The sequence below is a fragment of the Poecilia reticulata genome, linkage group LG14 (assembly GCF_000633615.1).
Source record: "Poecilia reticulata strain Guanapo linkage group LG14, Guppy_female_1.0+MT, whole genome shotgun sequence".
NCBI lineage: Eukaryota > Metazoa > Chordata > Actinopteri > Cyprinodontiformes > Poeciliidae > Poecilia > Poecilia reticulata.
In genome coordinates, this window is record NC_024344.1 from 6413139 (window position 1) to 6431490 (window position 18352).

At 38.5% G+C, this 18352-nt stretch overlaps 1 protein-coding gene across 6 annotated transcripts in view; it reads left to right on the top strand.

The window, feature by feature from the left end:
* Window positions 1–17220, top strand: part of fat3b (FAT atypical cadherin 3b) — an 80864-nt gene extending 63644 nt beyond the window's left edge. For 3 of the 6 annotated variants that reach the window (XM_008427208.2, XM_008427210.2, XM_008427209.2), the window contains 7 exons: window positions 1470–1853; window positions 3446–3701; window positions 8835–8927; window positions 10422–10481; window positions 10767–10805; window positions 13673–13738; window positions 15577–17220. In XM_008427208.2, the coding sequence (XP_008425430.1) occupies window positions 1470–1853; window positions 3446–3701; window positions 8835–8927; window positions 10422–10481; window positions 10767–10805; window positions 13673–13738; window positions 15577–16328 (1650 nt within the window). In that variant the 3' untranslated portion in view covers window positions 16329–17220. Of the gene's footprint in view, window positions 1–1469; window positions 1854–3445; window positions 3702–8834; window positions 8928–10421; window positions 10482–10766; window positions 10806–13672; window positions 13739–13927; window positions 13959–15576 lie in introns of those variants that run through there. The other 3 variants (XM_017308618.1, XM_008427215.2, XM_008427214.2) reach the window with 3 other exon arrangements.
* The last annotated feature ends 1132 nt before the right edge of the window (window positions 17221–18352 follow it).

Below are 18352 nucleotides of genomic sequence, written 5' to 3' on the forward strand. Positions count from 1 at the left end.
ATATATAAAACATTTTCAAATGATTTTTAAAAACACATTTTAATAACATGAGTGATTCAAGGGAGGTTTTACACACATGCAGTACTTTAAAAAAACATTCATACCCTTAAACCCTTTTCACGTTTTGGTACATTTCAACCACCAGCTTAATTGTATTTATTAATATAAATAGAGCTGTTCTAAAAATGCCTCAGAGGTTTGTTGGAGAATATTTTTGAACAAAAAAAAAACAATATGAAGGCCAATGAAGCCCGCCAGACGGGAAGGTGTGAATGAGCTCAAAGAGTTCGGCTGAGATTTCTCTGCTTAATCACTACATTGGAAAGTCTGTTAAACGTGCTTTTTTTTTTTTTTTCCCCAGAGAAACAATTATTCTGCTTTGCCTTTAGAACAGATAATGGCTGTGGAAATCTTCATTTATTCTATCTGATTCAAAGATCTGCTTCTCATCTCAAGATTGTGGCAGGATTCTATTGTCCTTGTTAAATAGTTTTTATGTTGACAAACGACAACAGACAGCTGTGGGACGCTGTAAGCACAGGTGTGATCCTTCTTAATTTTTGATAATAGATTAAATTTAGCATCCCAGCATCCCAAGGATTAGTAATATAATTAGGATGAGTCAAAACCGAGATGTAGGTGTCATCAAGGATTCTCACTATTAAATTAAATGGATTACTTAGATCTTTTCATAAAAGTGATATAAAACATCTCAAAAATTAAGTTTGCTATTTTTTTCATGAAGTTCCATTGATTAAAAAGTAAATGGAAACATGTCTGTGAGACATTTTAAATATTGCTGATATTATCATGTACCAATACTGCATACTTGAAGTTGCAAAGTTCAGAAAGTGCTTTTGATGTTTGTGAGAATGTTATAAGAAGCAGCGATGTAACCTTTTACAACCAATATGCAGTAAAAATCTGGACTGAGCAAGATCTTCTGTTAAATAAAAAAAGGAGCATTGATCATTTTCTTTTGCATGTAATGCTATAAATTGTGTTTCTGTCATATGCCGCCAGAGTAACTAAATCTGTTACCTGCATTACCTACTTTGATTTAACATGAATAAAATGCTTTTTTTTTTCAGTCTTACTGGGAAATTTTCCAAATTATAATAATGATAAAAAGGTCTGTTTTTTGTAGTTCCTTTTTCACACCTTGAGTAAATTTACTCACTATCCTAAAAGTCCATGTATAGATGAAAACCTGGACTTCCCCTCCATTTCATATTACCCTGACTGGTGACTCCAAACTTCACAGCCTGAAGGGGAGAAAAGTTATTTTTACTTTTACTCTAAATAAGTTTAATCATCTCGGCGGTTGCTGGGTTGTTGGATGTATTTGATCATTTTATAACCAGAAGTGGATCCTTCTCTTGGTCTTTTCTTACACTTTGAATAAGAGATGCTGAGTCCATGTTTAAGTGATTTTTTTTCTTCTTCTTCTTCTTTTCAATGTTTTGCAGGCTGAGCCGCTGTCTTATGTTGGACCGGGGGAAATAATAGGCATTGGAGTGCTTGCCTTTGTCATCATTTTTCTCCTCATACTCTTCGTCGCCTTCAGGAAGAAAATCAAATTCCGGAAAGACTCCGACCCGGGTCCTGGGACCATGGCTGCTTCGGGCATCTCAGCTGTTTCCTCCGAAGCTAGCTACATGCTACACAAGACTGGAATGGGGGTCGAGGGGATTGAGTTCAAAGCTGTGCGTGTGCCAGGCTCACCGGCTACCACGGCAACCTATGGTGAGGTGGGAGGCTGCACCGGAGGTCCTCCCCAAGTCATGGTGCGTCCTACTGCCCACTCGATCCTCCCGGGAACCGAGAGGACCACTTCCAGTGAAAGCAGTCAGGTGTCTAAGTGAACCTCATTCACTTCTATATCACATTGCAACCTAAGTCACTGATCCTCAAATCCAGGCCTTGACGTCTTGTGTCCTGCAGCTTTTAGATGTGTCTCTGCTTCAGCAAACCTGACTCAAATAATGAGCTCATTAGCAGGATTCTGGAGAACTTGAGTGCATACTGAAGAGGTGATTCAGGCGTTTGATTCAGGTGTGTTAGACCTGGAACACATCTAAAAGCTGCAGTACACTGAACCTCGAGGCCTAGAGTTGGTACCTATTACTGTATATCCGAGATCCGAGTGCATTTTATTTATTTTTTGTTTTGTTCACCTTAAGAAACACAATTGTGCCATGCAATGATATGTGCAGGAGTTGAATGGCAGATTGAAGTTTATCAATAATTAGCTTCAAATCTCATAGTGTCATCTGTATAAGGGCACACTTCAATATAAAAATGGTCTTCCTTGTGAATAATGTTTTATAAGAGCATATGCCTAGCTTTAGAGAACTTTTTAATGTGTGCCAGACTGTGTACAGACTGGTTGGCAGTTATCAATAAAAAAAATAAAATAAAATATCAAAAACAGGCACATTTGTTTTGCTAAGAGTAGTTCTATCAGTTTATCAGGTTTAGGCGGCAATTACATTTTCATATGGGGCTAGACTGGTTTGGATCATTTATTTCTTTTAATACCGTGTTTTCCGCGCTATAAGGCGCACCTTCAATGAATGGCCTATTTTAAAACTTTTTTCATATATATAAGGCGCACCGCATTATAAAGCGCATAGAATAGACGCTGCAGTGCCGTACTCTATTATTACACATCCACTTTTGTAATGAAGTGGTCCCCAAGTACTTTATGTAGTAGGCTGCCCCAGTCGTTGTTTCACTCACGGTGTTGGTGTTGCGATATTGTGCCCAACTGCTTTCTGGGTAACACAGACCAACCGACACACTGCCGCTGCAGTCTCTGTCTCTCACCCCCCGCCCCCCCCAAACTTTATTAACAAACCAGCGTTCTGACAACTATCCCAGCATGCACCGCGCACCTCTTCTTCTACGGAGGAAAATGAAGTCGGCGGCTGCTTACCGTAGTTGCTAGACCTGTTGTGGCTCAATATTGGTCCATATATAAGGCGCACCGGATTATAAGGCGCACTGTCGGCTTTTGAGGAAAGTGAAGGTTTTTAGGTGCGCCTTATACTGCAGAAAGTACGGTAAATGAAAATCAGAATTTCAAAACATACCTATTAATTACTCATATTAACTTTGTCAAATTAAACATTAAACATTGTTTGATGATCCAAAACATTTATGTTTAAAAAATAAAAGAACAACAGAACACATCTGCAGGGATATTTTTTACAGCACTGCATTTAGTTTCTAAATCAAGTTAAATAACCCATGGGTGCTGTAAACTTTAGGAAACAGACAGTAATTACCAACAAGGGGTATTTATTAGCTATTTAATTGCAGAGAAAAAATGTTTGCATTGCAGATTTAAAAAAATGCACAATATTTATAGGCAATCTGACCAAAATGTGTGAGTATAAATGGTTACTTAATACTTTCTGCATAATTCCCTATGTCTCTGCAGATGAGCAGCTTCCTCTCAGATGTGTCTAATGTCCGAGGTATGGCAAATAGGAGAGGAATTGCAGTGTGTAGCGTGGCACCCAATCTCCCCTCAGCATCGGCCCGCCGCCCGGAGCACAGCCCAGCCCACAAAGTCTCATGGGAGGGCAAGGAAACCAGAGAGAAAGTCCTGGACAGGCACAGAGACGAGAGGGAGGAGGAATGGGGGCAGAGGGCTTTTGAGCTGGAGAGAACCCAGAGGGATAACAGTCCGCAGGGTAAGGCTGTGGTATCCTGCACACACAGATGCACACACTCGTGCAAGCACACGCAATCTGATCTCCAAAGGTAAAAGAGTACACAAGCCGTGAACTCATTGTGCTACCAACACACCACCATCTCCACTGCAAGAGCTTATTTCACAGTGATGTGTGCCTTTTGATCACAAACATCAAAGAAAACGGCCCTGAGTAGGCAAGAGTGCTTAAAACGTCATATTTTTATGTTGTGTTCCTTTCATTTCACTTTTCTGTTGACTCTCCTTGGAGCAATAAATAATAATTTAACCCTCAGTCCCACTCCTCAAATTGGCAATTATGTCATCTTGGATCTGCCTAAAGTCTCTTACATCTCTTGCACTTATGTATGAATGGTCAGAGTAATCAGGCAGAACTGATGCCTTATGTTTCTGCCCTACTTTTCTTTATAAAAGTTAAGTCCAGAATTAGTCACTGAAATTGGTCTCCATGAAACAATCCCAACCTTCCTCTCCGATGTAATTTTTTCCTTTTCTTTTTTGCGTCCACGCTTCAAGGGCTCTGTCTCGGCTCAGATGTCTAGAACGTGAAGGGAAGCAGTGAGACATTGTCAGATTGTTCCATTTTAGAGTGATATTTAGCTGTCGACCCTGTCAACAAGACCGCAGTTCGGTTTGTTCTCTGTCAATGAAATTATCAGGTTGCATTTCAGAGCAAAAGTGGATGTCAGATATTTTCGATTCGTTGCCCGAGCTGCGGTTTGAATAATACAGCTTCCAGCTGGAACTTCCTGCTCATTAATCATTGATTTCATCCTGTGAGAATAGGAAATAAGTTGTTTTATTTGTTTATTCCCCCTGCTGCGTGTATTCAGGGAAAATAAAGAATAGCATGCATAATCTACAAACACAGGAGGGACTATTAATTAAAATGTGAGTGTGATAAACAGAAAACTAATAGCCAAATTACTGCATTAATGACTAGTCTGAAGTGTCGCCTTTATAACATATTGAAGACTGTTTAGTTACTTGTTTACACCACACAAACTATGAATATAATTAAAGTTGTTGAATGAAGCATAATTCAACACTGAACAATAATAAACATGTGCATCTTTATATATTAGAATAGGGTTAGGGTTGCATTAATAACAGTCTTTGGTTATCTGTATTGTTGGGTCTTCCTCGTATCAATTTTCTAACGATCACAAATGTCTGCTGACCATCCAGCACAGTGATACCGTGGTGATTAATTCGAGTACTGGCACTTTTTGGAGTGTTGTCAAGTCCAGTTGGAAAATAAAATGAGCAGCTCCTCTGTCAACAGAGGGAAGCGTGGGATGGTATAATCTCCCCCAATTTCTTGAATGGTTTCTCCCTCAAAAATTATCTCAAGTTTACAGTTATTTGTTTTAATTGTGCTCCTTTCTTATATCACACTTTTTCCTTCCACCTAACTTCCCATTCTGGTTACAAAACTTTGACCAGCCAAGTTCTTGTGGAGTCAGTGAATGTTTGCCAGAAAACTGTCAAATCTGCAGCCGTCCCCATGAAGATGTAATATCATTGTATTTCTAAATTAAAAATATATATTTTTCCCATGTGTAATTTTTGGATTCCACAAGAAACTGAATTTTGGGTTTCTTTATCAAAATTAAGAAAAAAACATTGTTTGAAATATTTTTTTATCCAGCTTGTGTTTAATGAATATTATATAAAAGTTTGACTTTTTAAACTGGATGACTGAAGTAAATGAATTACTGAACAGCTCTCCATTTTACAGAGCTGCACCTATTATTAGAAAACATCCATATTTGTAATGTTACACACGTTCTCCATCATGAATAAATACAATAGAATAATGAAATACTTGGTTAGCAAATTCAGGTCCCATATTGCTATGGTTCAGTAGCCAAAAACAGAAATTCTCATGAAATTTACTCCTTATTATAATATTATAACGGATTGTAGAAAGCAATTTGTGACAAATGCATCTCCTGTTGGAAATGAATCAGAAGCAAAACTCATAGGGATTAGCATTGGTCTTCTCTTTGGCTTAGTGTTAGAGATAATAAGTATTTTCATTTCAAATATTATGAACTGTTATGAATAATGGATACATTTAAAAGCAGAATAAAAATAATCATCCTAATGTTTAATTTATTGCAGATAAGATAAATGTCAAAACTTGGACACTTGATAAACACATAAAGATAAAAAAAAATACATAAATTAGATATAAGGATTACTTTTTGATCTTACCCAAATGCAGGCAGACCAGAGGTAGACATAAAGTGGAGAAAGAAGCTTGCAGTACTGGAGAGAAGTGAACAGGACGTGGAACCAGAGAAATAGAGAATCCGGCAAGGAATAGACAAAACCCGGGAGACTAAACATTGAGACGCACAGGTAAAATGACAAAGGAACAAGATGAACTATCAGAGTAAATCAAGTATTGGTGTGACAGAAAGAAAGTACAAAACTGAGGGAGGACGACAAATTAACACAAAGGGAAGCTAAGACTCAAAAGGAACTTTTGAAAAGTAGAACAAAACCTATCATAGATCTAAGATAAATAAATCCAAATACACAGAAAACAAAACACAAGAATAAAAACAGAAACTGAGCACAACAATTAAACTAATAAGCCAATACATTCCTAAAAAAAAGATGAACAAAGAGAAATTAACTGCCTATGGCAAACGTATATAACAAGACAATGACTAAAGCACATAAAAGTACCAAAACCCAAACACACAGCGGTCATGCCGCTTGAGCTTTAATGGGACTTTAAAGAGTTCAAGTAAAGAGGGCATGTTCAAGGAGTGTGTTAGTGGGTGGAATAAAGAAAAGCCTGTACTTTTAGCTGCATACCGTACATAAGCAAAACACAACTTAATCACTGGAGCACTAATGAAACAAAATGCAAAAGGGTGACGTTGAGCGTTTGCCTTTTTTGCTAAAGCTAATTATTTGTAGAATCCTCTCCTCTTAATCTGACTCAGAACAGACGCATCTGCAGTGGCTGCTTTATTCCTTATGAGTGATGGTGCTGCATTACTGCACACATTCCCAGAGGAGCATTACCAACTCCATAAACACCAGACTATGAATATGTAGCATGGTTCTAGAAAGCTGAAGGTGATGCCCAGGCAGCATTCTGCATCTGATGCCTGTGAGTAGAAAAGCCCATCCCTGAGTGGATAATAACAAAATGACAGTCTTTAATCATTTGAATAGGACTGCTATTCAACTTACAGCTGATAGAACCAACTCCTTGTAGCAAGAAGTTCTTGGGCTCCAAACCCAGCCTTAGTTTAAATGTTTTCCCTTTTTCTTGTACTATCAAATTATTTACTCGTTTGTGTTGATATATTGTAAAATATATGTATATAGAAAAGCATTTCAATTTATGGTTAAAAGATAACATTTGGAAAAAAGCTTAACAATGTGCTCTAATAATGTATGTTTAAGTGTTTTGTGATTCATTGAAAAAGTCAATCACAGGTCTCGTTACTTTTCTTTCTTTCTCTCCATATCCCTGCATTAAGTCTTACTAATTTAGCAAAAAAAAAGAAAAGAAGTTTTACCTTAATTACACACAGGCATAGTTTCAACCTTTTATTTCTACTCCATTTTGTTTAGCAAAGAAAATCCATTTTTTTGGCCCTTGACTTTCACTTCGTTTGCCTTTTCCATCCTTTTCACATTTGGGACAATTATGTGAAACCAGGCATTATATTGCTGTGAGATTAAAGCACCTGGAGGAGCAGTGTACCTGTCTGTGCCCGGGTTCAACAGACCGTGTTGCAGACACTTTTAACAGCCACATGCCAACTCATTGTGACACCCCAGTACCTGCTGTGCCCTTTTGACACTTGTCTGACAAACAATCACTCAGAAGCAAGCGGGTGCTTTGAAAGGATACAGCCTCCCAAATAACTGCAAAGAAAAGCGGTGTCAGGGATCACGCTGATTTATAAGCATCCATTTATTTGAAATGCACCTCTGTTGACATGCAAGTCAAAGGTAACTAAAGAAATCTGGATGATTTCTCCACATGAAATGTAAGTTGACTCCTCTGCCCACATAAAATGTCAGGTTTACATCTTGAAGTTGAGAGCTTTGGTTTCTGCTGTGCAGATAGCCCAAACACCCAAGGGTTTTAAGATGCGTTTCTCTCAATACCATTGCATCACCGCATCCTTTAGTTAATAAACTTTCTAAGAAATCAGTTCTCCTTTAAGATGTTTATTTTCAGTCTTGCTCAGAAGAGAAACAGATGAACAAATATACCAAAATACAGCATACTATTTCTCGATTTTGCAGACGGCGGGAAAAAGAGCACGAAAAGTAAAACTACTTCATTTCAGAAGCAGTTCGCTCAGCAAATGACTTACAGATAAGTCATTTGCTGAGCGAACAGTGCAGCTGAAATGAAATAGTTTGTCAAACTTGATTCAGAAGTGAATACATGATCGGTTCAGGCTGTTTTCTTTCAATCCAGGTACAACTGCATAGAAACAGGATTTTAGGTTTTGTTTGAAAAAAAAGTTTTTCTTTTTGACAATCATTCCTACCATAGTGTTCATCGTAGCATCCTTTCTACCCAGAATTGTCTTCCTTCATGTAATTTAAGTCAATTTGTAACCGTCAGTGTGAGATTATGATCATTTTCATGCACTTCATGAATTCCTCTCCTGTGAAATAACCCCAGTTTCATCTCAGTGTATCTGTTTAGCTTTCTTTCTTTTTCTCCCTCTGAATTGGTCTTCAGTTTTTTAAAAGTAATCAGCCTTTCAGCTATTTGTGGGATTTAAAAATAAATTGGCTTGTAAGTGTGGCTGCATGTCAAAAATTACATCTGCACTCTACAATTTTTAGTGTTGTAAAAGGATGATTTCTTAAATTTGAAAAGCTCTGTTCCTTTTCTCAGTTACGCGGCACAGTACATTTTAAAATAATGTAATTTACTTGTTTCACTAAAGCTTGTAAGGTTAAAATTTCAAATGTTTCATGCAATTTAATAATGTAGTTGAAAGTTAAAACAGGCATAATTAATGCACACTGAATCTTTTCATTTTATTTTTTTAATTTACATGATTTATGTGATTTTAATTTTAGTTCTGATTTCTATGTAATTTACATGTTGCAGAGCTCGTGGAGGAGGACGTGGCGTGTCTCTCGGACTCCACCTCTGATGAGCGCTCCCTCAGTTCCTACACCTCTGAGTCCATAGATGACAATGGTAGGAATGAATTACTGAAACCACTTTAGTCAGTCAAATTTTATTTGTATAGCACATTTCAGCAGCAAGGCATTTCAAAGTGCATTATATCCATCCATCCATCCATCCATTTTCTTCCGCTTATCCGGGGTCGGGTCGCGGGGGCAGCAGCTTCAGAAGGGAGGCCCAGACTTCCCTCTCCCCAGCCACTTCTTCCAGCTCCTCCGGGGGAATCCCAAGGCGTTCCCAGGCCAGCCGAGAGACGTAATCCCTCCAGCGTGTCCTGGGTCTTCCCCGAGGCCTCCTCCCGATGGGACGTGCCTGGAACACCTCACCAGGGAGGCGTCCAGGAGGCATCCTTACCAGATGCCCGAGCCACCTCAACTGGCTCCTCTCGACGTGGAGGAGCAGCGGCTCTACTCTGAGTCCCTCCCGGATGACCGAGCTTCTCACCCCATCTCTAAGGGAGAGCCCAGCCACCCTGCGGAGGAAACCCATTTCGGCCGCTTGTACCCGTGATCTCGTTCTTTCGGTCATGACCCAAAGCTCATGACCATAGATGAGGGTGGGAACGTAGATCGACCGGTATTTACCTGGGGATAATCGGGGATACCTCGATTTATCTGGGGATCTTGTTCACAAGTATCTGGGTGCATTATATCAATAAACACAAAAATACAGAGTTATGCAACATTGAATAAACAATAAAAAATAAAATAAAATAAAAACAACTCCAGTGGGGGGGACTCCAACCCGCTCCCCTTTTCAACAGTGGACTTCACAATGCACTGGGTTATTTAAAGGGAGGATATTATGTAAAATCAACAATTTTGAGCTTCATGTCATGTTACAATGTGATTCCCTCATTAGAAACATTCTTGGAGTGTTGTTTTTATTCGTTCATTGAAGTTTGAGGTTTTCTTGAATCTCCTGCGGCAAATATTCAACTTTTGCTCATACAAAGCACTGCCACTTTGTCCAGATGAGTTTCCATCCGCCAGTCAGGGTCCTTCTTTGTTTGTTTTGGGAATTTTCTTGGGATTAAATGTCGTCTGGTATCCGCCTTCCTCCATCTGTGTCATATCACAAGCTGAACAATGAAGAAGTTTAGACAAAGTTTCGCCACTCTCTGTATGCAACACTGTGAACAAGTGTTTGTTCTCTTTCATATTTCTTCTTGTTTGTGGTTTTTCAGATCACACAACGAATTTTAATAGAGAAGCTGAGTTAGTAAAATGCAATCTACACAAAAAAACAAGCAATTACTCAAAATTACTCCAAGAGCACAATGACAACTCAATCCGGATATTATCAGAAAGAAACTTAGAACAGCATGTAATATATATCTCACATGTGTAAAAATGTGTTTGTAAGAATAACATGTCCCCACTCTTTGTGTTTTCAACATGTGTGCCCACTGCCAATTGCATTCTTATATTTTACAGTGACACATAATGAAAAATGCACTGACGTCGTTTCTTTTCTTCTGTTTTTCTCTTTGTGTTTTCCTTCTAGCATCCATAGTCACAGTCATACGTCTAGTCAATGACGCTGTTGATGATATTGAAAGTGAAGGTATGAAAGAACATCTTCTGTTAACTCCTCTTTCTCTTTTGTGCCTGCCTTCTGTTGCCAAACTCTTTGTTCAGCGGCAGAGCAAAAAGATACAGTGTGCTGAAAGCAACCCAGGCTGTGCCTTGAATCCCCGTTCTTATTAAGAATAAAACCTTCTGCTTAGATTTTCAATATTTTTGTCAGTTTCTGACATCGCGCCTCTCTCTACTTCAATTTTCCCTCTTTGGTTCCTGTGTTGTTTGTCTCCGGCTTTCTCTGACTTTTGCTTTCTCTCTCCCTTTGAAGTGTCAAACATGGACAAAGAACAGCAGTGGAACAGCCCGGGTGAGTGAGACGCAAAGCAGCTGAAAAACATCTTATTAAAAACCCATCCCTCCGACTTCCCTTACCGAGCTCTTATCCTAAGCCCGACCTATTGCGTACTTTACATTGTGTTCTATTAAAATGTTCATTGCACCCAATACTCTAGAGATCATCAGATTCTCTGTAAGCCAATATATTGATATATTTTGTGGTTCATATTTTAAATGTTAAAGTATTTCCACGTGCTGTCTTCTGATTGGTGGCGCTAGTGGATTTCTATAAATTAGAACATCATCAGAGATAATGTATTTGCAGAGAGTGATGTATAATGTTTATTTTGTTTTGTAGATTTTACAAACAGGAACCAATTGGGGACCCCATAGAACAAAGAGCAGCATGCTAATAAAAAAAAATAGGAAATGTAATTTTCAAGGGTTGCTATTCAGGTTTACAGAAATATTAGCATTCTGAAGACATTTCCTATGTACTGCACTACACTCAATAGTTGATTGGCCCTCCTTTTATGATCATATTGTTAATAAATGTTATATAGTGAATTTACAGTTTAAATGTGACTTCACAATCCTCCCAAATTTTACTCTACATCTTTTTCTACAAGATGTTTTTCTTCCACTTAACCTTCCACTAACATGTTTGGGTATAGCACTCTGTGAACAAAGATTGTTTTGTATCTCACCCTCCTCAAATCAACAGTCTTTCTCATGGTTGTCTTTTCTTAATAAAAAAAATGGTATTATAAATACAGTTTTTCCTCTTGATGTTGGGTTCAATTGTTTGACCCATACCTGTTGAATCTTAAATAATTTATGGATAAATTCCTGCCACAGCTGCACCATCTATGCTTTTTGTTCCATCTGACTACAAAAATGAAAGCGCCGACCTTCTAACATGAGTTCCCTCTCATCTCACCAGAACAGCTCAGCTCATCGTGGCATGTACAGTACATGGGATTTCTTGGCATGTCTTGTGTTCTCTGAAGTGGAGGACTTGGCAGCGCGTCTTTACTGTGGGTGGGTGGGATTGGGTTTTGCTCTGGTGCGTCCCACAGATGTTCAAGCAGATTTGGGGCCGGGTAACCACCTTGGACTATTTATTGTTTTACGCAAGCTGCCGTTGGCAATTTTTCCAGTTCTGGGCGGGTTGCACTGTCTGTCTAGAAAAGCTGCCACACATCGTGAGCGCAATTTCTAAAGATTTGAAACAACATTGTATGGATTCTATCTGGAACAGAAAATAATGCTGTTATAGCTGTTTGAAACATCAACACAGTTTTGTTTAAAATGTGAACCAAAATAAAAGCATGGGGTCACATTTTTCCATGAGACAAGCTATTTTACTGTTAATTATCTGTTTAAGCAAAGCAGAGCTTTCACCCCAGCCTTTCAGACAGCCTCAGAGGATTTTAAGGGCACAAAGCCGCAGAGAAAAAGGCAGCTTCTAATACTTTCGCTCTCACACTAAGTAGGGCACCAGCCACAGTTTGACCACTGACTTTTTTCTCTTGACGAATAAATGCATTGCTTTGCTTTTACAAAGAATACGCAGTTAGGCACCTACAGAATAAGATCAGTGTGTCCCTTCCTGCTACAGTCTTACAGTCAATATTAACTGGCTCATAGTTACAGAATCTGTTTGTTCTCAGTTTCCCTAAATGTCCTAGGCCTAACAAGCATTTCATGTCTGACTCTGTGCAAAGCTGCATTTATCTCAACACATCACCAGCTTACTGAAGTACAATAAAGCCTACACATAAAATGATACCACACATGTAAAATACATTGCTGAATTGTTTTTAATGCTGCATAAGTGCACATACTTAATCACACACGTGAAGCAAGATTAATCCCCTTGTAGAACTTAAAGCTCTTGATCAGTAAAGAACCAAAAAGGAGTTTTATTTTAGTTTTTTTTTTTTGTGAAAAGTTTAATCAACAAAAATGAGTATTCAGCTTCTGTTGAATAAAATAGAAAGGCAGAACTAATTCTACATCTAAATTAGATGGTTACAGAGGCTAATTATTCCAGAAAGGGCTAAGCAGCCAAGCTGTATTTGAAAGAGGCGAGACACATGGAAAACGGGGATATTGAACAGATAATTAGCTTTAATTAACGAGCATTGAAACAGATGAAAACATGCTAGAAATGATTGAATAATACAACTAAAAGTATGGTAATTGGGGCCTAAATTAGTAAAGATTTATCCTCGAAAACGGGCCAGCGGTCTTTATGGTTAAAATAAATCCTCTTTTTACTAGTGTCATCCAGTCTCTGCAGATTGTGTGAGAAACACATTTTTTTTGGTCAGAGTTAGGGAAAACCCCGTAAATGTTCTGAAGAGCAACACAAACGAGCCACATTCAGAGTCATCTTTGTCTTACTGCCGCAGCTCATTGAGTCGCCTATTTTAGATTCATTCCATTATACATATTTGCAAATATTAATGAAATGAAATACTTAATATGGGGTTGCTATAAATGTTAAGGCATTAAAAATGTCAGTTTTGTTTTTTTTACTCCATGCACTAAATAACTTACTATTATTGCTAAAATTATGATTATGTAAACATTTAAGACTGAAAAGGGATCTTTGTCCATTTATTGTACCAACATAGCTCTCTGCATAACTGTCCACTTCTATTATTGTATTACAGATAATATGTGCACATATAGATCAGGTGCTGTTGATTTTCTTTGTTTGTGTTTATGTTCATTTGCTGTACATTTATTGGTAATACCCTCCTGTTATCATGCATTGCTTCAATATTCTCCCCCAAGTCTTTTTTCTGTATTCGCAGTTTGCTTTTGGACTGTTTCGTCCAAGTTTTTCCATCCGATGAGATGTTTGTTTTGTTTCCATTTCACCGATAGCGAGGCAACACCTGCAGAACAAGGATAAGATTTGTGTAGAGTTCGTCAAAGAGTACACTGTGGATTGTAAGAGCATGTATTTATTTATTTATGCCCTCTTTTATTTATTTATTTTTTTTAATATTCCAACCAGAGACCCAGATATTTCAACAGCAATGGCATGCTGAGAAAGAAAATCCCAATTTTTTTGTGGTTTGTTGGCATGGAAGTCTAATAAATATCTCTTGTCCGTGTGTGTCTTGCATTGCACCCCAGGAGCTGGCATTCTCCAGGACACTAATGAAGTGTACGCTTTATCCCACACAGAGACTGACCCCTCTGGCTCCTCTCACTTCATCAATATGATAACTTTTCACTCACAGCTCATTAGCCAAACCATGAATTATGCAGCCTGCATGCTATAGTTTGTTAGAAGTTCTGATTTACTATGTTTTCTCAGTTTAATTCATTTCAATGAAGAACGCATATCAACATGTTGCATTTTGTTGCATTCATAATTTGTGTAATAATAAATATTCCAGAATGAGGTAAACACACTGGAAATTTCTCAGCAAGCCTCATAACTGGCTTGTAAATTTTCAAATGGTTTATACTTGTTAAGAAAATGATTTATACCGCAGAGAAAGTATTGAAGAGCTTAAAAGAGAGTAATAATAATTAATGCAATAATAATTACTGGCATGTGTTGTGCCTTACAAACATATTTACCCCCATTTGAAAATTGTAGTAAAAATCAGATTTAGCTTATCAAGACACAGGAAATGAAAAACCTATTAAATACAAATCCTATTTGTAATTTACAATCTCAGTGAAAGTCTTGGCCTCTTGTAAGGGTGTACGGTGCAGTGCACAAGAAGTGCTAAGTAGTATTTACATATATATATATATATATATATATATATATTTCATCTTCAGTTCAAAATCAAATGGCATTACCTCAAAATTAATCAAAACATAAAATGAATCTTTGTGTGAAACAAAAAGTGCAAGGAATGTTCAATAATTAACCTATTTCAGACAATGAATTTGTAAGACAAAATTAAATAAAATAACTACCTATATATTACAGATATAACTTTGATAAACAAAAGCTAAAATAGTTGTTCAAATAGACCTATTTGGCAGTATACAGAAAAAAACTGCTTTGAATTGATTGATCAAATTAATGTGTAAACAGCAAACTGCTATCTTGACTGTTTTATTTATGTGTCCCTCTAGACTGTAGGTCTGCAGAAATAGCTAAGGTCGGCGGGATTTGGTCCCTGGGCCTTGAGTTTGACATGTGGTTAAGATCAAAGGATGGATGTGCTACAATGACCTAGTCAAAATCCAGACCAAAATCCATTTCAGATCTTTTCTGCAAAAAATAAAAAATCTAAATTAGTCCTGCATTTTTCAAATATGGATTTGTAAAGCATTTTAAAAAACATTTATACATTTTCTTATGACTAGGACTATACTTTAATGGAAGTTTATCACATAAAATCCTAATAAGATACAATAAAGGTCGCTTTAAAGAGACAAACGTAAAAAAGTTCATGATGTATAAATGCTTTTCTATGGCATAGTCGTTTGGTGCTTGGCTCGCCTCAGTCAACTTCCTGTAGTTACGATTATGAAATGGTTTTGAAAGTGCAGCTATGTTTTACTGATGTGAAATCCATTAAAACGATCATATCATTCCTCCTCGCACTATCCAAAAGACAGTAAAAGCGGTTGTTTTTTATACTAAGGACTTCATGCCTAAAGCAGTTTAGCATCATTAGTTTTCATGCAGTGGGGCCTCGGGCTCATAACGCAGCATGTGAGCTTATATATTTCAGCTCCTCATTAAAATAATACTTCTTGTCCGTAAAACACTGCCAACCCACCTAAAGAGTTGCTCTCTGTCTTTTCTTTTTCAGCATACCGGTGGGAGACTTCCTTCCAGAGTTTGAGCTGGCTGTCACCGTCACGGCTGCATCCGCCAGAGGTGGGATGCCATTACAACCTCAGTGACGCCCAGCAGAACATCAGACGTGGAGGCAGCACACGCTCCCTCCAGCTTGACTCCAGAATGATGAGCTGCAGCGGTGACGGAGGCCATGAGTGGGGCCAGGAGAACAGGAGGACCTTCCAGTGGGAGAGGAATCAGTCTGGCGAGTGGGAAAGAAGGCAAACTGTGCACAGAGATGAAAAGAGGAGACACGAAGGGGAAGGGAAAAAGACGGAGATGAGAAGCAGGGATGTGGTGGCGCACCACAGAGAACATCTGCAGCTGCACGGCCGTGACAGTGTTGAAGACGGCTCCTCGCCTATTTACGAGGAGTACAGAGAGGCCTGCCATGATCCAGAGCCAAACGACGACTCAGAGAGTCTCTACGACACTCTACCGCCAACACGGCGAGCGTACGAGGGATACCCGTCGAGCCCGCCGGGCCTCAACCTGCACCCGGCTCAACTCATGCCCCCTTTGAGGGCCTGGGATCTACAGGAGGAGGAATGGAGGCGATCACAAGAGGAACAGGAAGGACTCGGCTCTGCCGGTCTGAGTGGTTCCGGAGATGAGCTAGAAAGACTTCTGAACCTGGTGTCGCTCAGAGCCAGGAGAGCCACTCGGACGAACAGAACCTCTACCGGATCTGAGCCAACAGGAAGCTGGGAGGGGTGTAAATGAACCACTAACCAGACTGTTTACAGAATATTTAAAGCATTTATTAATCCTTTATAGACAGCAGAGAGGCAGCGATTCTCTCTGACTTTACTTTGTATTTATAGTACAACACCTCTGCTGCAGTATCTAAAAATAATTGTACAGGAATATAAAAAAAAAAAAAAAAGACACACATGCGTCTGTTATGCTTATCCTGGTGTAAACAAGCACTAATCCACCACCAATCCCCTGGATCTTCGATAAGCTGCAGGAATCAGAGGAAATTCATGTGTTCTCTCAACGCCTTCACCTGTGCCGCGTGAGAGTCGTCCGCGATTGGCTGTGAATCAAAGCCGTTACATTTATTATTTAGAGCCACTGAAGCTCTGCATTCATCTGTTCCTCTGTTGTTATTTTTTGGGGTGGGGGGGGGATGATACCATCGTACGTCTATGTGTTGTTGTGTGCCTTGTATTTGTATGTACATTGTATTTTTCCAAACATGCAAGCACACGCACACTCACACACAAACATGCACACACACAATCGCTGTGTGAACTCAGCCTCACATTTCTTAGAGCTTTTATTATTTTCACTGGCACATGCTTGGGGTTGTTTGGGAGAGATATTTTCACCCACGTCCTACTGCACACAGCCTGAGCTGAGCTATTAAGATTACCAATGCTGAGACCCGGGGGGACTTTTCCTTAATCATTCAATTATTCTATGAATATTTATTTGATAACTACTCATTTGTGAGAACCTCTTTCGTCAACACACATCATGGATGTTATTATGTATTTAAAATTTTTGCCAACAGTTGTGGTTTTCTTTTTGTCCCCTTGCTTTAAATTTATGCATGGAAAGACCTTTTAACATGTCTGATTTTGTAATTAGTATAAAGTGATTTGAAAAAGCTTTCAGGCTCTTTGAAATTTTTCGCCTTTTGTCTTGTTCTGTGTATTTTCATGGGATTTGTGTAATTGACAAAACAGGTAGTGCATAATTTTGAAGTAAAAGAAAAATTAATTGTTTTATTTTTATTTTTATATAGAAATATCTAGCAACATTCAGGGTAACACATTTCCTTTAGAAGTCACCTAATTCATTAATTGGAGTCCACCTATGTTCTAATTTTGTTCTAAATTAAATCAGTTGTTTATGAAATTACTTTTATGGATAAACAAGATTATGAAGACCAGGGTTTACTCCAACATTTGAAAACAAGTTCAAGAGTATAGCAGAACTGTAAACATTTCAGCTCATGACTGTTTTACCTAAAGAGACAATCCAGGGGAGGAGAGCTTCATTTGAGAGGCCTGTGGTATCTGTGGAGGACCTGCTGTGATGCAAACCTCAGGTGCAGGAATCTGTCAACAACTATTTATTTCAACTGGAGAGTTCTGGCCGTTATGAGAGAGTGGCAAGAAGGAATGTATTGTTAAAACATATTCACATATAAAGCACATTCATGTCTTACAGTGATCCAGTCAAAGTACAGAGCTGGATAAAATTTATAAAGCCTGAGCTATTATACAAAGAATGATGACACAAAAAAATACTCTCTAGATGTGCAGAGCTGGTAGAAACATGCCTCAAAAAACATGCTTCATTTCAGTGAGGAAGCCAAGTACATGTCATTCTTTCATTTCTAAATGTATTTGACAACCACATATTTTTTTCTTCCACTTCACAAATGCACTACTTTGTGACAGTTTATTACACTGAATCCCAATAAAAACAATGTGTGATTGTAAAGTGATGAAATATGAAAAGTATACGAATACTTTTGCTATGTACTGACAGAAGCCCACCCTTTGTACTCGTGTTAACAGGCGAAATGTATTCTAAGACATTTTGTGTTGAAAGGCTCAGAAAATGATGTGGAAATGCAACCGTGACGTGCAGAATCACTCAACCCGGGATATGCACATGGCTGGCGCTCTGATAGTACAGGGGGAAATGCTGCCGTGCTTTCCGTTCGTGCACAACAAAGGAAAAGCAAATGGGAATAAATTAACTCCATGTTGAACAACACATGAATTAGA